This window comes from Gymnodraco acuticeps, unplaced genomic scaffold (genome assembly GCF_902827175.1).
Source record: "Gymnodraco acuticeps unplaced genomic scaffold, fGymAcu1.1, whole genome shotgun sequence".
Taxonomy (NCBI): domain Eukaryota; kingdom Metazoa; phylum Chordata; class Actinopteri; order Perciformes; family Bathydraconidae; genus Gymnodraco; species Gymnodraco acuticeps.
Window position 1 is genome coordinate 5,285,575 of NW_022992351.1, and position 23,530 is coordinate 5,309,104.

Below are 23,530 nucleotides of genomic sequence, written 5' to 3' on the forward strand. Positions count from 1 at the left end.
CTCTCTTTACACGAGTGTCCAAAACATACGGCCTCAGGTCCGATGATACGATAACGAAATAGATCATGGACCTTCTGCCTAGGGTGCTCTGGTACCACGAACACTTATGAGCATCCTTATGTTTGAACATGGTGTTTGTTATGGCCAATCCATGACTAGCACAGAAGTCCAGTAACAAACCACCACTCCGGTTCAGATCAGGGGGGCCGTTCCTCCCAATCACGCCCCTCCAAGTGTCTCCATCATTGCCCACATGTGCGTTGAAGTCTCCCAGCAAGATTAAAGAGTCCGCTTCAGGAGCCCCATACAGGACTCTTTCCAGGGTCTCCAAGAAGGCCGTATACTCTGAACTGCTGTTGGATGCATAAGCACACACAACAGTCAGAGTTTCCCCCCCCATAACCCGCAGGCGTAGGGAGGCGACCCTCTCGTCCACTGGGGTAAACTCCAACAACGAAGCACCCAACCGGGGAATTGTGAGTATCCCTACACCCGCCCGGCGCCTCACACCTTGAGCAACTCCGGAGAAGAATAGAGTCCAACCCCTATCCAGAAGTAAGGTTCCAGAGCCGACGCTGTGCGTAGAGGTGAGCCCAACCAGATCCAACTGGTAACGCTCCACCTCCCGCACAAGCTCCGGCTCCTTCCCCCCCAGAGAGGTGACGTTCCACGTCCCCAAAGCCAGCTTCTGTCGCCCGGGTCTGGTCCGTCGAACCCTCCGCTTTCACTGCCACCCTTCTGGCAGCGCACCCGACCCCATCGCTGTTTCCCGTAGGTGGTGGGCCCGCGGGACGGAGAAGCGGAGGTGTTGCCCACGTTGCCTTTTCGGGCTGGTCCCGGCCGGGCTCCGTGGCAAGCCCAGCCACCAGACGCTCGCCGACGAGTCCTCCTTCTGGGCCTGGCTCCAGAAGGGGACCCCGGGCTTCCTCCGGGCCGGGTATCCTCACTTCTTGTATCGTCTTTCATGAGGTCTTTTGAACCAATCTTAGTCTGGCCCCTTGCCTGAGACCAATTTGCCATGGGAGACCCTACCAGGAACACAAGGTTCCAGACAACACAGCCCCCAGGTTCATCAGGGCACACAAACCTCTCTACCACGGTAAGGTGCTGGTTCTTCAGAGAGGTCACACAGCAAACCTCCTCGCAGAAAGCCACTTCCAGCATTAGATCAACAGTTCCTATCTCACAGAAGTGGTTTTATTCATACAGTCAGAACCATGTTGGTAGATCACGGTCACAAAGGTGTAACCAAGAAAACTCAATTTATTCTTACAGATAAAGTCTATAAGGATTGGAAAACAATCGAACAACATCTGTTAAATTAACTCTCTACATTATTCAACAAAAACATTCAAATATATCAGAGAGATGTCATACAGCGATTTGGTAAAAGAACATCTTAAATATGCACCTTCTGTGCTCTTGCTATAGAACCACTTGCTAAAAACATAATTCATTTGATGCAAATATTGATTTAAAACATTTTACGACAAGCTCAATTCATTTACATGCGTCTTCCTACAAATAATTGGCTGCAGCAATCAAACTAACATCTGTTGTTACAACTAAAGAGCTACAATTTAGTAGAATTGGAAACAGAATTGTTTACAAATCAAGTTAGATTGCTGTTATGGCTTTAACCAGCAATCAGATGTCTTTTGCTTTCAGCAAAATTCAGAATTAATATGGGAGAAATGTTTCATGGTTAGTTAAATGGGTGTCAACAGTTTCAGAGAAGTAATGCATTTTGGCATTTTTGATGTTGTGAAGAGGAGCTGCTTAAAGCTGTTGTCTACATTCAAGAGACGCTCTTTATTTATTTTATTTAGAACATTCTGTATTTGTTGGTTTACTTAAAAATGTATGATCAGTGGAAGTGGGATGCACGTGGCTCAATTTTCAGTGTCAAAGCAAAGGGTGAATACTTATGTACATGTGATATTTAATTTCATTATTTTTAACACGTTTGCAAAAAATTCTTTAAATACGTTTTCGCTTTGTCATTATGGGGTATTGAGAACAAAAATGAATTTAATCCATTTAGAAATAAGGCTGTAACATAACAAAATTATGAGAAAGAAAGAAAAAAGTTAAGGGGTATGAATACTTTCCGGATGCACTGTATACCGGTGAAGTACAACCGCGTGACTCAGTCATTTTGTACCTTAAAAAGCATTTAAATACCGCATTTAAAATCTGATGAACTCAGTGTACATCTGGACCCGGTGACGACATTACCTATTGACGCAGCAACCACTGTAAGTTATATTCTTGTTTAATTAGACTTCTCTGTTTCATTTATTCGACTCTGTATAAATTGTTATTGTAGCGTAAACGGCTAAATCGCGTTTGAGAGATTTTAAATCTCAGATCTGCTCAGGCGAAACCTGCTTCACAGGTCTCAGCACTCAAGCCTGCATTAATATAGGCACGGCCAGTCTATTGTCGCCCATCAGCTGTAGATAGTTAACTAATTAGAGGGCCGTGGCCCTACAGCTGTGAGAACTGAGCAATCAGGCGTCCATTTCGGGTAGCTCTTTCCTGGAGCGTCAGCTTCAGCGTCAGACAGCCGAAGACTGACAAAGACATTGGAGTCCTGCGGGAGTAAGACTGACAAAGACATTGGAGTCCTGCGGGAGTCACGAGGGAGGCAAAGAGGAGGCAAATCCTACTCTGATCGAGCTGGTGTCTTATTTCTCTTTTCTTTAGTTTTCTAGCCCCGCATGCTATAATCATGTGTATTTTCTCTATTCCTGTTCATGTGTCTTCTCGCAATTATCACTGGCCCCGTGTATCTCCTAATCGATATAACTGGCCTGCTCTCGTCTATCCCACGTGCTCCACTGAGATCCAACATCTAGTTTCTGGTGGCCTGTGGAATTGCCAGTCAGCTGTTCCTAAGGCTGACTTCATCTCTGGCTACGCCTCCCTGCAGTCTCTGGATTTCCTTGCTCTCACTGAGACCTGGATTACTCCATCCAACACATCCACCCCAGCAGCTCTCTCCACTGCATATTCCTTCTCCCATACACCCAGACCCACTGGCAGAGGAGGTGGCACTGGTCTCCTGCTCTCTCCCAAATGGAGCTTTTCCCTCTTCAAGCTACCTAACTTCACTCCTTCCACCTTTGAATTCCATGCCGTCACAGTAACCCATCCTATACAGTTAACCATTGTTGTTCTCTACCGTCCACCAGGCGCCTTGGGGGACTTCTTGGAGGAATTAGATAATCTCCTCTCACTCATCCCTGAAACTGGCCCTCCCGCTGTACTTCTCGGAGACTTCAACCTCCAGACGGGGAAGATAGACGAACTAACATCTCTGTTAACCGCCTTTGCTTTCTCACTGTCTCCGTCCCCACCGACTCATAAAGCTGGCAATGTCCTTGATCTCATATTCTCAAGGAACTGCGCTACTTCTAACCTCTCTGTAAACCCGCTCCACACATCCGGTCACTTCTTCATTTCATTCTCTCTATCCCTTTTCAAACATAACAAACTAATCTCTTCTCATCCTGCACTTGTCCGCCGTAACCTTCGCTCCCTCTCCCCCTCTAGCTTTGCCTCGTCGGTGCTCTCAGCCCTCCCTTCCTCTGATTCGTTCCATCTCCTGCCTCCAAACTCTGCTGCAGAAACTCTCCTCTCTACTCTCTCATCCACTCTGGACTCGCTCTGTCCTCTCACATCTCGGCAGGCTCGTCAGTCCCCTCCTGCTCCCTGGCTAAATGATGCACTGCGTGCTAATAGAACCGTCCTTAGGGCAGCAGAGCGGAAATGGTGGAAATCCAAACACCGTGACGACCTCCTAACCTATCAGGCTCTCCTCTCCTCTTTCTCTGCTTCGATCTCTCAGGCAAAAAGCACTTTCTTTCAAGATAAGATCCAATCTTCCTATTCCAATCCTAAAAAACTATTTTCCATCTTCTCCACCCTCTTGGACCCTCCAAAAGCTCCTCCCCCCTCCTCACTTCTGTCAAGCGACTTTGTTACCCATTTTGAAAAAAAGGTTGATGATATTCGCTCTTCTTTTTCTGACTCACCTTTACTCACCGCTGGGTCACCAGACCCTCCTTCCACCAACACACTTACCTCCTTTTCCCCTCTCTCTCCAAGTGAGGTTCTTACCCTCATTACCTCTGCCCGCCCTACCACCTGTCCTCTGGACCCTATCCCTTCAAACCTCCTTCAGACTATCGCTCCTGATATTCTACCGTTTCTCACCCATTTCATCAACACTTCTCTAACTTCTGGTCACTTTCCAAACAGTCTCAAGGAGGCAAGAGTAAACCCTCTCCTAAAGAAACCCACTCTCAACCCGTCTGATGTTATAAACTACAGGCCTGTCTCTCTCCTCCCGTTCCTGTCTAAATCACTTGAACGCGCTGTCTTTAAACAACTCTCCTGTTATCTCAATCAGAACAACCTTCTGGATCCGCACCAGTCTGGTTTCAAGGCAGGTCACTCCACAGAAACTGCTCTCATTGCTGTCACGGAGGAACTGCACACTGCCAAAACTGCATCCCTCTCCTCTGTCATCATCCTATTGGACCTGTCTGCTGCATTCGACACGGTGAATCATCAGATCCTCCTTCGCACTCTCCAAAAACTTGGAGTTTCAGGCTCTGCACTTTCCCTCCTCACCTCATACCTGAAAGACCGTACCTACAGGGTGACTTGGAGAGGGTCTGAGTCCGACCCTTGTCAATTAACTACGGGGGTCCCTCAGGGCTCTGTTCTTGGTCCCCTCCTCTTCTCCCTGTACACAAACTCGCTCGGATCAGTCATTAGCCCGCATGGTTTTTCTTACCACTGCTACGCTGATGACACCCAATTAATTCTGTCCTTTCCCCGCTCAGAGACCCAGGTCGTTGCACGCATCTCTGCTTGTCTAGCTGACATCTCTCAGTGGATGTCTGCTCACCACCTCAAGCTCAACCTTGACAAGACTGAGCTGCTCTTCCTCCCGGGAAAAGATTGTCCCACTCTTGACCTAACAATCAACATCGGCACCTCAGTTGTTTCCCCGACTCAGACTGCAAGGAATCTGGGTGTGACCCTAGATAACAACCTGTCCTTCACTGCAAACATCGCTGCTACAACCCGTTGCTGCAGATACACGCTTTACAACATCAGGAAGATACGTCCCCAGCTGACTCAGAAAGCGACTCAGGTTCTGGTCCAGGCTCTCGTCATCTCACGCCTAGACTACTGCAACTCCCTCCTGGCTGGTCTACCTGCATGTGCCATCCGACCTCTGCAGCTCATCCAGAATGCAGCGGCTCGTCTGGTCTTCAACCTTCCTAAATTCTCCCACACCACTCCGCTCCTCCGCTCCCTTCACTGGCTTCCGGTAACTGCTAGAATCCACTTCAAGACACTGGTACTTGCTTACCATGCTGCGAATGGATCTGGCCCTTCCTACATCCAGGACATGGTTAAACCGTACATCCCAGCGCGTGCACTACGCTCTGCATCAGCCAAACGACTCGTTGCGCCCTCGCTGCGAGGGGGACCCAAATTCCCATCGGCGAAAACACGTGGGTTTGCTGTCCTGGCTCCAAGATGGTGGAATGAGCTCCCCATTGACATCAGGACGGCAGATAGCTTGCACATCTTCCGGCGCAAACTGAAAACGCATCTCTTTCGACTCCACTTCGAGCGTTAGAACTATTAACGAAGCACTTTTATACTAATAAAGGACTGGCTTACCTAAAGCCAGTTGAGTAGCACTTGAAATGTTTGGCTCTATGAAACCTGATGTACTTATATGATTCTGTTTTCTTCAAGGTTGTGTCTTCCTGGTCGAATGTACTTATTGTAAGTCGCTTTGGATAAAAGCGTCAGCTAAATGCAATGTAATGTAATGTAATGTATACCTTAAAGTCTTGGTAATTTTTATTCCAAATTCCCTTTATGTCTTTGTTCGCCTTACAGTAACTTAGACTTTGGTTGGAGCTCTGTGGCAACAGACATTTGTAACTCTTTTTGTTCAGCTAGATAATCCCCACAATAAATTACATGGCTGTGCATCACCAAGCTAAAGCTAAATCACCAAACCAACACTAAGCTAAAGGAGAACTTGTGTCGGTGTGATGACGTTTAGTGGCTTATTTCGACACTAGTTAGCAACCACCGTTTTTATGACACATAAAAGCATCGATTACTGACGTATTTAATGTCGTAGAACAAAGTGTGAACATCTTTTAAGCTTGTGTTATCTACAGAACTTATTTAAGGCTTCTAAACACACACTTGTTGAAATTCATTTGATTTCGAGACAAGGGAACCGGGATTTCTAAGTAATGTCTGGGTTTCAGGACTCATTCCTGCTCCACTCTTTTACAGAGACCTGAAAACTGCATACATTTACATATGGTTATGCAAGTATAGTTTCAGGACTGACTCAAATAGATGTCAAACCATCCTTTAATATGACACAGACAGTGGTCACCCTTAATAAAACTGACAACACAAGAAATAGAGTTTTACCACCCCACTGTTCATTTGGAGCAGGTTTATATTTTAGCCAGTGGAAATTAAGCGCTGCTTCTGGCCAGCATTATAATCTCCTAGAACTACTTTTACTTTGCTCTGTATTCCCCCTGTGTGCCTCCCAGAGACGACTGGAGTTTCAAATATTGACTTACCTCATTGATTCATCAGAACATGGCAAAGCCTTTTAGGAATCCTTAAGCAAGGATTTTATTGCATCTTTGAAGTTCTGTATGTGAAGATGTGGAATATTCCCCAGTGTCTTACTCCCATAGCTGGCAGTATTTCCTTTCACTTCATACAGGAATGAAAAATCACCCACTTTAAATGTGTTTCTGTGGCATTAATTATAGCTCAGTAATAATTAATCTGTACTGTTTATTACTTTTTGTAAATACATCACTCTCAATTCAACAGTAGTATGTATTTCTGTCGAGATACATCTATTAGCCTTCAGCACTGCTGTGAGCTGCTCTTATTAAGTTACTGGTCTGTGAAGATTACAACAAATTAATGTCAACATTTCACTTGTATTATCTTCGATGTAACCGGAAACAGTACTGTAATTATGCTTTTATCACCAGAATAAAAAAATGAAACATTTAATTTCAGCCTCACACTATTCTCTCACATATACACTGACTGAGATAGAGAGTGAGAGATTTTGGCTGATATTTATTTATGACATTTCTGTATCTCTGAGATACTTACATTGAATTTACACTGCATTTTCCAAAAGTGAGGACTAATGGTCAAATCAAGCATGTACGGGACTGAGTTGGAAATATGTTCCAAACCATGATAAATGTTTCCATTAGTGCACAGCAGTTGGTAAGTGACAAATCACCTAACATTTCTTGAGGAGGTAATAGTTGCAATATTACTGCAATTAGATGACAAATGGCATTCTTAGAAGCAATGCATTGCTGGGTTTATGTAGACATTTAACAGAGGAAACAACAACAAGAAATAGGTGCAATTTGCCATTCCCACATATGGGACTGGACATAATCAATTCTGTGTGTCTGCAGCAAACATGGCATTGGGTACCCTGGATACAAGGGATGTTATTGAATTATAGATGCATTTGCTTTGATTAGCTTGGGAATCGTGTGACATGGTTGGATATTGGTTGGTAACGTGTGGGCCACCTTCTTCTTACTACCTACTGTGTTGCTAAAAATGTAATTAACTTCATAAACAATATTCTGCAGAACAGCACCGTATAGTCCTAGCAATAAAGAATGCTGGATCATATTTGTTTATATGTAATGCTATTTATTTGTACTGTGTTTCTTTATTTTGTTGCTACCTTATATTAGTACTGGAATCACCACACGGTATCCATCTCCTCTCAATATTCCAGCAGTTTTAAATAATTTTTACTGGTGTATTTTACTGTTGAATGTTAAAATATTGATGGAACCTTTGAAAACAAGTTTCACAGATATAATATTTAAAACAGATTTGATCGACTCCATACTTTGCTCCAAACAAGCCAAACCTTACTTCTGCTCCGGGGTAACATTTGCTGCCCCTGAATGAGAAACCTTAAATGTTTGCCTTATCGGCCTGGACAGAGGGGAAAGATGCTTTAAAAAGCAAGATTGGCTTTTTTATTTATTTGATGCATAAAACCCTGAGCTGAAACGAATGGATTTGGGACCTCACAAACGACCGATACCTCCCCCACAGCCAACTCCCCATGTGCCTGTTTATTCATGCTGAGGTAAGCTGGAGGAATTCATTTGCTGTCAGCTACTATTGAATTTGAGATTAGTTTTTATTTCAGTCTCCTAAACAGCTCCCTCTGCCTTCCACTTGTGCTTCGCTGCTGAGTCTTATGTTGTGTGAGGAGCCTCCGAAAACAGCTGCACATATCACCATCTGGCAGCAGGTGACAGATATGAGTGCAGGCGACCCATTTTATTTTTAAAGACCCCTTTCATAATGACCTCCATCTCGGTCCTGCAGCATTGTGCAGTCAACTTCCTGTTAGGATTCTGGATCAGTGCACTTCTCTGATAGAGAGCTTGTTCAGGATTTTGCTTTCCTTGCTCTGGGGTGCTCAGAGTTAGACCTGCAATCAGATTCTGACACACAGGTTTAAACATGTCCCTTGACTTTCTTAGTTCCCTTAAGCAGTACACAATCTATCAACAGAAATGTCAATGTTATTTTAAAACATTTTAAACTTTTGGCAGAAGTATTTCCAGTATACATCCAGTCTGGTTAAATCAAGGTTTGAATACATTTGTATCTTTAGTATTTTCATGCATGCCCCTTATCAATATTTGGCCACTTTCCTTTTGCTGTAACAATGTACATTTCCCTTCTGTGGGACTAATAACCGTATTCTTATTCTGATTCTGATCACTGCCACTAATATGTTTTTTTCTCGACAAAACAGCTCTGTGTGTTCAGCTTGTATCTCTAAGTCTGCTGTAGTGTGTCAAATTCCTGTGTTTGATTACCAGAAAGTCTGAAAAAGATTCTGCTTTTTCTTACCGTATCTTACAGTACATTCATTTCATGAATGCAAAAAAAGAGTTTCAGAGAGTTTGCATCAGGTTGAACTGAGCCCCCAGGCACAGCCCCCAGAGCCAAAATACCTTATTATTATTCTGGCACTCATTCACCATTAGAATAACTGTTTCCATGGTGCTGCCAAGATCGGGTCAGTTCATTGCTGCCATAAACTAGATAACCCAGGGCGGCAAACAAATATCTGTGTTGATTAGTCTCGTATTAATTGAATATTGAGTAAGGTTGGCAGCACACTTTTGGATTGATTAAGAGTGCAATAAACACCAAGGTTATGCAAAAATGTTCTCACAGACATGGTTCAGCACGATTAGGTTGTTTACTAGTGGGTGCAGCAGAGATAATGCCAGTTGTTCTGTTGAGCCGTTGTTTGTGCTTTAAGTGTGGCAGCAGCAGGGTGCCAGTGATAAGTACAGGGTCCAACGCATTAAATAAGCACCATGAAACACTCACTGCGCTCCAAAAAAACGTTTTACCACAGTCTTAATCAGCTGGTCATGAAAATAACTTGAGGAAGAGCCACAGCAGCGCATTTCTGCATTCATTTGTTAGAACACAAAACTGCTTTGACAATGAATCAACCATTTCACAGTCTTTAGACTTGTAGCCTATGCATTCCGATACAATCAAAAATGAATTATTAATAACTAACTAGTTACACAACTTGATGAAATCCTGTTTCTGGATGACCTAAATACTAAATCTGTAAGAGAAGAGAACATAGAAATGCTGTCATTTTACAATTAACTTTGTAAAAGGGGAACATCATCCTGCTACTGAGCGAGTTATGCCTTCCAGCTGTGAAAGTGCTGTCATCATTTAATGACTCAAAGAATAATAGGATAATAAGAATAACCTTTATGGACTGGACATTTCTCATAAAATCCTGCTTTGCAATAACTTGCCCTGAAATGTGATTTCCCACTCTTCTGCTCTACATCCAAACATATTTGTTTCTACTATCATTAGAGGCGATTGTGTGAGACTTGTATCGTGCAGTGTTGTTATGTGCGCATAAGCATTGTAGTATATCATTCTACATTCTTAAATTGTTATCCTCTGATGGAATACCTTTTTCCTAATTACTTAAAGCCATGTTGTATATTCAGTTACTCCCTAAGCCTGGCTGTACATCATTAATGAATACTGTGCAACAGGATTCCCAAACACTAGATTGCGCTGCATGCAATACCACCTTTGGGCTGAGGTATTATTCAGGTAGGGGAACAAACTTATGTGTTGGAACCTTTATATATACAGTCTATGGTTGGAACAAGCCCAACAATACTGTTCTGTTTGTATTCAATTCAATGAGTTATTACCAGATGAAATAAAACATCTCTTGATTTGGCTTTGAGTTCTGACTTGAAATTATGCGAGTTAAAGTAGTTATTAATAACTAAAAAGCTGGATTATGTTGTAGGGGCTGCCAGCTGAATTGGCCCAATTTGAGCATTCTTCAAAACGATGCTGAACGCAAATGTTTTTGACTTGATAACTGGAATCATTTATCAATTTAATAAGGCACAGTGATTCATCTCATGTTTACCGCAGGCTTTGTCATCCTTCCCAGTTTGTGTACAACAAGTGTGAGGATGTGTGTTTGAGTATGGACTGTACATGCGGTGTCTTCTGGTAATCAATCTTCTGTCAACGCTGCTTCGAGGTACACTCTTCATCTAACAGAGATTATAATTAGGCAGCCTTTTATTCTCTGTAACGTTCTGAGAGGTTTATCCTTGTGGAGAGGAACAATCAGCGTACAAGGTCCCTTGTCAATTATCCCCACCCTCTCAGACAGTTATTTTGAGTCTTGAGGATAAACCTGTTCTCCCACGGCGCCACAAACTTGAAAGGGATACCTTCCTCTCATACAAATGAGTTACCCTACCTACATAATCTTCCCCCTTCTGCATCATTACAGAATGCAAGTGTATTCTGACATATCCAAATTAATTCCCTTCCGTCACAGAAAGAAATGTTTATTCCTGGGAAATGTTGACTTCCCCATGGGTCACTCTTACTGTAGACTTTGCCAGCACAACATGCATTTACTTTTGTAGCTTTGTGATTAACTAGGAAATGGATGTCACACTAACAATGATGCTGACTTTGTTGTATATATATATATGTATATATATGTATATATGTGTATATATATATGTATGTATATATATATATGTATATATATATATATATATATACATACATATTAATAGTCAGGATGAAAGGTTGCCATTATACAAACACTGGTGAAGCTTGAAAATATTGTTAAATAACACTTTTAAATAATTGTATTGCATATATGTACTGTGTTTTCACGGGTTATTATTATCACAATTGTTCTGCAGGGAAGACAAATATTTAATAATGAATTACATTTCTGGAGGGATAATATAGCATTGGTGAAAAAAACGAAAACAGAAACAACAAAGGATATATATATGTATGACATTTATAATAAAGACAAAGAACACAAGAATAAGTGTAGCTTTTTTTTATTCAGGAATTACAACAACTCTTTTGCCCCGTATTTTTCCTTCAATAAACTAAATGTGTTGGCTTTTCTTCCCTCCGAGTCATAAAGGGCACAATTTGAAAGGCTCAAATGATGGGTCAATTTAAAGTGAGACTATATTACTCTCAGCATTTGTTGAATTCTTATTGAATCACGTCCCCTGGGAAAGTGTTGTAATGTGTTAAGATGCAATTGCACTGAAGCACTGTGGCATTGCAGAGTACCTTTGACAAGTCTTCACATTCACATTTTTGCGGTAAAGTTTTTATGAAGGTCACCAACCGATTATGCCTTTTTTTTTCTGACAAACGACTGACATGCTCATGGGTTCTGCTCACATGGACAACAGATCCATACTAAGCAGAGATGCTATAGTGATGTAACCTTCTCTTGTGCAGTACTGATTCTCCACTTGCTTCCTGCCTCTGTAAACACTTGTGTTCTACCAGGACATCAAAGCTGATCTATTTATTTTGGTTCTCCTCCCAGGAAATGGAGTCCTGCTGCGGCCTGTGTTCACCAAACAACCTGGCAGTGTGGTGTTCCCCCTTCAACCTGGCGAGAATCGCAGAGAAGTGGTGTTCAGCTGTGAGGCCCAGGGACACCCAACACCCTTCTACAGGTAAAACCTCCAGGCATTGTTCTATGCACAACATTTTTACAATGCAGAACTTTCTTTATGCTTTCAAGGGCAACATTTGCACTAATAACAAATAGAGACTGGATTTATCGCCCTGTGCGAGCTGAGGATTTGTGGACCTTATGGCTCACTGCTGCTCACGGCCTGCAGCACTTGGCGTCACTGTCAGTGTTAATATGATAATTATGAATTAATTGGCCTCTGTTGTTGGTCAATTGCATATTTGCATTGGCTGGTGGACATTGATCCACTTTATAATTCACTTTGAGAGCTTCCTGTCATCCGTAACACTAACCATTTGAAAGATCAAGTGACCCAAGAGTATCATGCATCAAAACTCTTTGGCTCTCATGACAGAGATCAAGTGGAGACGAGAAACATGCGTAGTTTATATAGTGTATTGCGAGTACCAGAAATAATGTGGCAGAAGATATCCATCCTTATCTCTGCTTCAGTTACAGGATATGTACAGCATCATTGCCCACCGTAGCATAGACATTAGCACCATACATCTTAATTTGGACGTTACCAATCAGCAGTGTTGGGACTAACGCGGTACAAAGTAACGCGTCACTGTTACGCCGTTATTTGGCAGTAACTAGTACTCTAACGCATTACTTTTTAAATTCAGTAACGCGGTTACCGTTACTACATGGTGCCTTACTTCGTTACCAGTGGCGGCACTAGGGGGTGGCTACTTGGGCTCAAGCCCCGGATGTTTTCTGAAAAGCCCCGGATGTTTCACTTGAAAAAAAAAACGTCTCTGGAGTAATGTGCAGTACCGGAGTCCACCAGAGAGTCAGCCACTGTGGGACATTAGCCTGCGTACTGCGTAGCCTGCCCTGAAGAAGAAGTGATCCTTCCTAGTGCCTGACGAGTTTTAAGCTAATAAAGTTATGGATATTAGAAAGTTATTGTCATCGAAGCAGGCCACAAGCTGCAGTAGTATCAGCAGCTGACAACAATGTCATCACCAGCAGTCAAGAAATGGATGATGTTTCAGGTTTGTGAATCTAATGGTGATATCTGCCCTCTGGCTGACTGAGTAAGAAGTGAAAAAGAGTGATGTAACGTTAATGTTATAGCTAGTAAACATGGAGTAACCACACTAAGTATACCCTTATATGTTAGTATGTATACAGAACAGGACTAAAAATTATCCTAAGATGTAACGTTAACCCTTCATAACTCAGTCTACTTTTAAGACACTAAAATAACGTATTCCAATTTTTATTTTGTTTTCACGCGTGGAATTATACCGGCTCTAGTTTCAGTACACATAACAACAGAACTGACAGGCAACCCTCTGAATCAGACTCCAATTGGCTGTGACTGCATCCACTCAGAGTGTCCGATTCAGAAACGTGACCTACACTCTTTACGTCACAAACAAATATGGTGGATGAGAATAGATCTATAAAACGATAAGCAATGCGCCAGAATCAAGGTGAGACTATCCGCATCCTTTAAAACTCTACGCACATTCGTTACACCTTAATAAGTAAACGACTATTTGAGTGAGTTAAGGCATTAGTTTGCTTCATTAAAGGGTGTTAATGAGTGTTCTCCAGTGCCTTTTGTCCGCTTTAAGGTGTTATTAAGGTAGGGTTAATGTTGCTCTCAAAGTGCACCAGATTGATGCTTTCAACTTCAATATTTAAAAAAAAATCTTCCCGGGGGAGCATGCCTCCGGACCCCCCAGAGGAGGCGACGACCCCCCTAAAGGATGTTCGGTCCACCCCCCACTTATACAAAATAGCACTGTACCCCTGCACCCCCCCCCCCCCTCCCCAACCCAACGACTCCTGGGCTAAACCCCGGATCTCCTACAATCCTAAATCCGCCTCTGTTCGTTACTGCGTTAGTTTTTTTTATATAGTCAACAGCCAGGCGAACAGAGATGAGAACTGTACTTAAGTACAGTACTTGAGTAAATTTACTTAGATACTTCCTGTGTCACATGCGGAGACGGGCTGTGGGCGTGTTTGTGTTGTTTACTAACAAGACTATCATGGCGACGGCGGAGCTCAAGTCTAGTTTCTCCACCTGGAGATATTCTCACTATTTCACTTTTGTCGAGCACAAAGAAAAGAACGTTTTAGTTAAATGTAAGTTGTGTCCTGGCGGGTCAAAGATCATATCTACTGCCCAAACCAGTAATTCAAATATCTTAAAACATCTGCAAAAACAACATGCTGGGACGAAGCTAGTAGCTAAGACCACAGAGACTCAGCCGACGCCACTCCACCTCCACCTAAGCAACAGCGGCTGGATTTTAACCAAGGGACTGCTGGCCAGGGAAAAGTCGATAAAGCCATTGCACGGTATGTTGTAGAACACATGTAGGCTATTGCTACAGTGGAGTCACCCGCTTTCAGGGAGCTAGTTAGCATGATACCATGTCCGGGCGGCACACGGCATATGGGACGGAAAACTTTTTCCAACTACCTGGAGAAAGAATATACAAAAATGGAAAGCCAGCTAATATCGATGCAATCCAGATTGCATATAATGCATGTCATGCATGTCAAGTTGATCAACATATTGTATTATTCTCCAATGCAATAACAGTACTGAAATGAAGGCTATGAGGGCATTAATGGGAGCCCTTTTTTAAAGTAACGAAAACGTTACTTTTCAGAGTAACGCATTACTTTTGGGTGTAAGTAATCAGTAAAGTGACTGAGTTACTTTTGAAATGAAGTAACTCGTAATGGTAACTAGTTACTGGTTTTCAGTAACTAGCACAACACTGTCAATCATTGATAAACATTACTCAACTCACAGGATGGACTAAACCTGCTGCTGTCATTGTCCTTGTTCAGTACACTGGCTGTGAGAGGTTGAGCACCAAGTGTGTTAGAAATAAATGAATGCCCAAGTTCTTTGCCTCCAAAATTATAACAAATGAAAACAAATGACAAACAATGATACTCTTTAAAGTGCAATAAGCGCATAAGCTATTAATTCATAATCTCTCAAACGAGGCCACATAGCTGTTGTACTCCTGTCATCGTAATTAAATGCAAATTGCGAAGCCAAGCATTTAATGTGTAATAGGTTGAAACGATCCCTCATAACATCAGCATATGCGGCCGGTAATGTAGCTTGAAGATCCTTGGTGTTATGCCTAATGGGCACTAATTGAAATGAATGTACAAGATCGTATCACTTGGATCAGCTGCATATTTTTTAAGCTATCAGTCGCTATTCCTCCCACTCTGGATAGTCCTTCTTTTTAAAATGATCATTTAATGAGGTCAAATGGGCAAGTTTCTTTGCCCTTTCTGAAATCAAGTTCTGAGAGCGTGCCCGGCTCCATATCAAATCAAATGTTGCTTTAATGAGCTATTTAATTACAGCTAGTGCCACCAACTGCGGCAGTTGATATACAGTACCACATTAAGAAGTGATTTTCAGATCACAAGCTTTCATCCCTTTTTAATAATGGGCCTGATATTCAGATGGACATTGCTGTGTTGTTAGTTCAGTCAGCATGCATCATATTAGCGTCACTGCCTTGGTAATTTCCTTCTTTTAAATCAAACACAACTTATTCCAGCACAATAACCCATATGCTGAGTGGCTCTGAGTATAAAAACAGGTCTATTTCAGGGTCGTCAAGGGCAAATAAATATGTCTGAGACTACCCGATGACTGCTACGGCATAAAGCCCCCACTTCAAGTTTTCACCATGGCTCCTTGATTTGTCTCATCTGGAGCTCTTGGACTAGTTTCAGCTGCAACACCAAATCACTAAATCAATCTAATCATCCAATCTGCTGTTGAGCACCGCTCCACTGCATATGTCTCTCCCTTCTTCAACCCAGCAACCCGCTGTCTTTGTATAAATCCTTACCACTAAAAAAGGAGGAAGAAAGTCAGAAATAGAAACCTCAAGCTGCTATTTTCTTAGAGAGCTTTGAAAACCTAATCAAGTCTGAGGAGCTAACATTGAACTTAATTGTGTATTATTTCCTCGATGAAAAGCCATTTATTGAGAGTTGCTAGTGTCACTTTTCTTGTTAGTCTTTGTTTACTCTCTTCCTTTTTCTCATTTTCATTCCGTTTGAATGTGATTTGATTTGAGAATGAAAGTGCTATTTGAACACTATCTTCGCCTCGGAATTATACAGACAACCTTGATGCAATGTATCCGAATAGAAAAAGTTTCTGAATGGCATTTATTTTTATTTTTTTATGTGTTTTACATTTGCTGTTCACAGTGAATAGAAACAAAGCCTTGTAGTCTATATTAAAATGTATGACATTATGATTATGCTGCCTTTGTTTGAACTGCCATCATCAACTGAGCAGGTTTTCTTAGACCATAAGCCTTAATTATGCAAAGTAAACACCATACAGTAAGTCTTCTAAATCAAACCACACATACATCTTGCAAAGTTAAATGCTGATGTCTGGCAATTGGACATTGCTGGTCTCTCTCTCTTCTTCACACACACACACACACACACACACACACACACACACACACACACACACACACACACACACACACACACACACACACACACACACACACACACACACACACACACACACACACACACACACACACACACACACACACACACACACACACACACACACACACACACACACACACTTGCTGGACCCATAATATTGAAGCAGTTTAATCAGAAAAGCAATATTATCCTGCACTTTACATGTGGCCATTCTGTTTCAGCACTCCTGGGCCCTGATTAATTAACAATGTTCACATACTTTCTCACTCCAAACTAGAAATTATCAAATAAGACGGAGAATTGAGGATATGCGCACCTCATGCATACTTTGTCAAAAACGCTGAGAGCTGCTTGTCACTAAAAATTATAATTGCTCGTCCAACTGAAAGGCCTGAAACTCCCTTAAATTCAATTAGCTGGTTGCGAGCAGATACTGTTCACAGCTACAGTGTTCACTTCAAACCGTCACACACATACATGCGTCTCTATCTACCGTGCAATCCCCCTCACAATACACACACACAACCTATGCACCAAGTTAGGCTTTCCTTAAAGGAGTTCACTATGTGTATAACCAGCTTAAGTTTAAAGAACTTCTAAAAACTGTATTTACATAGAACTACTGGTACGCCATGTTGGATGATAATTTCTCATTCAAAGGGATAATGAGTGGTTCAACTGTGTTTCTACATCCATGTATGGCTAACTGTTAGATGTGGAAATTAGGCTTGTCCAGATGCACCCAGTTCCACAAAGATCAACACTTACAACAAATAATCAGAAACATACACATTGCGGCTTTATTCATCTGACGAAAATAAGGCATATGCAAATTCCTGTCTACACACAGTTGTATTCTTGAATATACATAGCGTTGTATGCATCTGGCCCTTAGTGCTTGTTCCTCCCTTCTGATGATCACTATGATTTGATGGGAGAATTTTGATCCATGGTTAAAGGGCCTCCTTCATGTGGTTGTCATTGATGGACAAATTGGCAAAAAAGAAAATGTCACAGAAATGTTAACCATTTGATTTGCAAGAAGGATATGTATGAGAAAAAAACTGAATAGAAATAAACCCTCTTGTGAAATGAGTGTTTCTGATTGCTTTTCCTTTCAGTTATATTCATTTCAGTTTTGCTAAAACACACATCAAACTGTGTTATTTATGTCTGCTCTATACAGAAATTGGCAGTTTGTTTACAGTTTAGATGACTGGGTACTCTATTTTTGACATGTACAATGCGTATGACACGTTACTGGGCATCTTTACGTTCTGTGTTAAGGATCTTTTGTTGTGAATCTTAAATTCTCAGGTGGAAGCTCAACGACTCTTTCATCATGCCCAGACTGGGGTCACGCTACTCTCTCATGGGAGGAAACCTACACATCAGCCAACTGAACAAAGAGGAGGATATCGGCATCTATCAGTGCCTGGCAACAAACTCCTTGGGCACCATCGTCAGCAGAGAGGCCAGTCTACACATTGCCTGTAAGTCTATATTATATTTACCAAGCAATGTGTCATTTCTAAATCATTTGTAATACTAGTTTTGTATTATTGTCTTAAGCAATTTGTGTTCTTCTCATTATTAGTTTTCCTTCCGAGTTGAGTTTAGTTCACCTCAATTCAACTTGGGTTCCTTTGAGTTCACTGCTGCTTTTGTTTGCCTTGGAAAGGGAAAGTTTCATTAAACATCAGACGTTCTGGTTCACTTAAAATATAATGACCCTGTAGGATTCTCTGGAAATAGTTTGTTGTCAGACCTGATCTTCTCCAGCAGCGACAAGAGACTCTTACAGTAGTCTGATAGCGTTAAAGTTAATTATGAGAAAACGCAAATGAACAGCCCATGTTCCTGTCACGCTGTGTTTTTTATCCTTTAATGATTGATTAAAGCTCCAGTTCTGCTGTTTACTCTGCTTAACATCTCACACCCCTGTGATGATTGTGTGGTGGGCCTTGACAGACCCCGTATAGTTGATGCTTTACAGGCTTCATCCATCACGTTTTATAAGACCACAGTCTGAGGCACATGTGATCACAAGGTGAACTTGAGGCCTCCACTCTTGATGGGCAGCTCATATCAAATGACAGCCCTGATATCTGGGAACAGATGGTGCAGCTAGATTGAATTCTGATGTCTGTTTCTCTGCCATTGACGCAGAGATGATCCTTGGCATGGAGAGCATCCATCTCGCCACGATTTGGTGCTTCATTGTCACGAAGCAGCATTAAATCTTCAGCATGTAGTGCAAATCGGTGCCCTGGGCTGCCAGCAGGCTGTTGATCATATTCACATTTCCTATCCATTTTGGAGGCCTGATCTGAGCTGTATGTCATTGTGATTGGTCTCATCCATTGCCTGGGTCTGACCTGGGTCCTGCTGCTTTTGTCAACAGATGAGGACAAGCATCGGTGCTGATGTGTCATCCGTCTTATTTATTGCTTGTGGTTTAACTTAATTAAGTGTTCTCTATGATTGAAGGGGCCTTAGGTCAAGGGAATAATTCATGGAGGAGCAGCCTGTTATGAGAGTCAGTGTCGTGTCATTTGTAACAAACTCTGACTCAGAGTAGCTCAATATGCTCTTTCAAACACCAAGGGACTTGCATCGTTCTCTGTGCTGTAATAACTGTGAGAAAAAGAACAAGGTAAAGGCCATTAAAGAAGGAAAAACATGATTTACAAAATATGCAATTGTATAAAGTGCTTCAAAAACCAAATATACCATAATAACAGCATGCTCAATATCAACCATTGTACTCTTCTGTAATATATTCTTAATTCATTGAAGTCCTTATACTGTACATATGGTGAACAAAAACAATGTGGAAGTTCTGCATCACCTACTGTAATGATGTCCTGTAACATTGAATGTCCATTGAACACATGTGTAGTGCATACATGAGAGTAAAGATAGCCCACATTTGTAATCCTCTGGATGGATGATATAACAGTCTCTGTTACCATCTGCTCGGGGTTTAAACCTCTAAAAGTATAAAGGTTCTTGATCCTGTTGACAATGCAGACTTAAATATTTAAAAGGTTCTGCTCGCATGCTGAGAGTGCTGGAAGGAATAATCTAGTTGGAGATTAGGAAACTCAATCTGCTTCGATAACCAAGGGATATTTTTGGTGTAAGCGTAAGGATTTTCGCTGATGCAAGATGCAACATTATACAACCAATTGGAAGGCCTGCAATGCCGGCAAAGTGTAAAGGGATGCCTGTCCTGAAAGGAACATGCTACAGCCTAAATGCTGTGCTGCTTATAGAGCCATGAAGAGTAACACTGTGTTTAACGAAGGGTGAAATAGCGGTATTTATGAAAGCAATGCAGGATGTGTCTCCCTTGTATCTTGCTGCTGATGATTTCTCCTATCATATTCGGTTCTGTAATTGCACATCATTCTTACCAGCTCTACTACCTTATCTGTATAATTACTTTGCAAGATTTAGATCTCCATTTTTTTCTTACCTCTCTCATTTCCATCAGCTCCATACTCTTTATTCATTGCTCTTGTCTCGGGTGAAAATATAGCCTGTTTTGAGCTTGAGAGCATCAGAGGAAGGGACAATAACATTTTCCATCAGCACTGTGATGCTAAGTGCTCAATCTGCGTTTAAAATGATCTTTTAAGAAAAGATGGCAGCGGGTTTTTTCTGAATGCAGTCCTTCACAACAGCGTTGTAATTGTCAGGAGACACCAGCGGTATCGCTCTGTAAGAATTAGGCCCCTTTGATGTTTATCACTGATCAAATGTCAGGTGTCACTCACTGTTGGGGGTTCACTGCATGGTGCTTCTCTGAGAACCGTGAGAGCGAGTGAGGGAAGACCGGAAGACAAAAATGAGGGATAATTGTTTTCAACCATCTACCAGTATTCATTTATTTTTCACCCTTATGGTTACCACATATAACAACTTGTTGATTGCAGCTTTTTTTGATTTTATTTTAAATATTCAAGTAGACAGGGATTAAGTTTACAATTGTACCATTTGTCATCCATTTCCTTTCTACTGTACTGTATGTAGCTGCAAATAATATGTGTTTTATGAGAAAGTAGACATTTTAGAGCAGAATAAACTTGGTATTTGGGAGGTGCGAAGTCTGTGCAATTTCCATAAATCAGGAGTATCCACAGTGACAATGAATCAAGTGTAGCAGATTGTAAAATTTGCCTGTTTTTAAAGAGGTGGTCATGTTTGTATGTGCTTTTATGGAGAATGGTTGATGTTAAAATGCTGCATTGGATCCTTGAAATATCTTAATATTGTCATAATTAATTATCTAGGTGGGTCATTGGTCAACATTCCATGTGAAATATTTTTTGGTGTTGCCCATTTTCCTGCTACAGTATTGCCATTGACCAATACATGTTTTTACGTTTGATAATATTTTAATCCTACCCTTTATACAGCATATTGCATGCAAGGTACACAAAGAGATTTCCAATGCACATTTAAAAGACACCAGCCATTGTTGAAAAAAACCTCAAACATAAATTCAGTTGGTGGCGCTTGACAGAGAGACATTAGACGACCAAATAAGTGCAGTGGTCGGAAGTGATTGGGAACTACAGTAGCTTAAGAACTGTTGTTGGTTTTGAGTGCAACTATAATTTAATTCAGTAAAGTGTGTAGAGAGTACAACAGTGGGAGAAGAAATCTGACATGTCCTTGGCTAAAGCATAACCGCCCCATACTTTACCTTTTTATCAATTGTTTTTATTTTGTCTCATGAATTTTAAATGTATTAAAATGCGTTTCTACCTTTTTTAATGATTCAGGCAAAGTAAGTGGTTCTGTAAAAAAGGCTTTATAGAAAGATGGCATTAGCAGGTGAAGATGGAAAATCAGTGAATGTCATCTCATTTAAATTGGATCCAAGGCTCTTCCCATTTACTGCAGATGGATGGGAGGTGACTAACTCACAGACGGCCTTGGCTGTTTCCACTTTCCAACTACTTTGGTTTGGAAAGAAAAAGTAAATGCCTCTTTTAAATCTGATATGTTTGGCACTTTTGTCAGATTTTTTTATAGTTTCCTTATATTTAATCCTTAAAGGATAGCAATGTTAGTCAGCCTGCCATTCAAAAAAGTTTAAATATTAAAGAGAGATTTGGTACTGGTCAAGTGTAACATTTGTCCCAACAACCTTGGTTATTGATTGATGCATTCTATTAACCTGGTATTTAATCTAAAGCCACCATTTGGTTCACTTTACTACTTGCATTAATACCACGTTTTCTGTCAAAGCTCAAATATCCTAATAATGTTCTTTTTGGTGAATTCAACCCAAAGCCTCTTTGACTGGTCGGCTCTCATGAGAAATACAGAATAACCCATAATTGAAGGAAATTATGCCAAAGCTAGAGAGCTTTAAAAAAAGCTCACTTTGGAAAGTTTTTAAAACTCTTTATGCCTTTTGTCCAAATGGTTATGTGACAAATGTAACCATATCACAAATTGCCCTCGAGCTCACACTCCAGCAGAATGGGGCAATTTTGCTTCTCTCCAATCGCCTCCTATTCATTACAATGTGTCACATTGATGTAGCTAGCACAAAAATGTAAATTCACATCCAATTTCATGGATCTGAAAGCACTCAAAATAGCCTGAACCCTGCCATGGAGAAGCACATGGCGATGCGGAGCCGTGATGGGCTTGATAAGATGATCCACGGGGCGCAGAACAGCTTGGGTTGTCAGGCATTGTTGGCTTTTATTGTGTCTAGCTCATTTACGCCCCACCATACTCCAAAGGAATATTGATCGGGAGAGATTCACTCTGTGTGAGTTAAGCAACTCTGATATGTTCTAATATGTAAACCTGATTTTAGAGTCAAATCTGGCCCTTTTTGTTGTTCACAGCATCTTCTGATGGAAAGGGCATGGCAGGAAACTTCTGGTGCGATATTTCATTGTAGTGATGGTAAAATATTTGATTTAATTCACTGTTTCTAACCAAACGTTGTGCTCGCTTGACCAGCCACACATACATAAATGCTTGTTAAGAGCAGGTGCCTCTCATGAGCTGTTCCACTCAGTGGGAAAGAGTGGATATGAGTGGTTGTTGCATAGTCATTTGTTTGCAAACCATTTTATTTGTGAATGAAGTCCTTTCTTTTATTTAAAGCTCAGAATGCTCTTTACCTCTGCAGCCGATAAACTGACAGTAAACAAGTATTTTATTTATTAATGCACATGTAATATGAGTGTTTTGCAATTCAAAACAAATGACATCCATGCATGCAAGATAGAACATTTATCACAGCTTATATTATATGTCTCGGTAGATCTACTGTATAAACTGTATGTACTGGATATGTTATGAATGTGGGAATGTATATGTACATTTTATTTTATTTTATTTCGTCCTTTGTTCATTGTGACATACATGTTTTGTTCTATTTGTTTTAATGCATTATTTCGGCCCTTTGTAAAGCACTTTTTGGCTATTTTTAACAAGTTCTGTACCGTATTTTCCGGACTATAAGTCACACGTGTATAAGTCGCTCTTGTCAAAAAATGTGTCATTAAGAGAAAAAAAACATATATAAGTCGCTTCGGTGTATAAGTCGCATTTATCCACTGAAGTCTTCATCCTCTGTGCCGCTGTTAAACACTTTCGCTAACTCTGGCGGAAGTGTTTAACGGAGCGTCCACACAGTGGCGTGCGTTGAAGCTTGCCGGCGGGCGTGTCTGACGCTCGACCAACAACCAATCACATGAATCTCCCGCCCCGGACACACAAGCACGCGGTTTGATTGGCTAGAGCTTGTACTGGCATATGATTCGATTGGCTGACGCTTCCGTCGAAGCTTCAAAAGTAGAACATTGCTCT

The 23,530-nt window shown here is 41.4% G+C and overlaps 1 protein-coding gene across 2 annotated transcripts in view; it reads left to right on the plus strand.

The window, feature by feature from the left end:
• Positions 1–23,530, plus strand: part of cntn3a.1 (contactin 3a, tandem duplicate 1) — a 111,319-nt gene that overhangs the window by 20,442 nt on the left and 67,347 nt on the right. The window contains exons 3-4 of one of the 2 annotated variants that reach the window (XM_034209134.1): positions 12,044–12,176; positions 17,999–18,174. In XM_034209134.1, the coding sequence (XP_034065025.1) occupies positions 12,044–12,176; positions 17,999–18,174 (309 nt within the window). Of the gene's footprint in view, positions 1–12,043; positions 12,177–14,427; positions 14,519–17,998; positions 18,175–23,530 lie in introns of those variants that run through there. The other variant, XM_034209135.1, reaches the window with a different exon arrangement.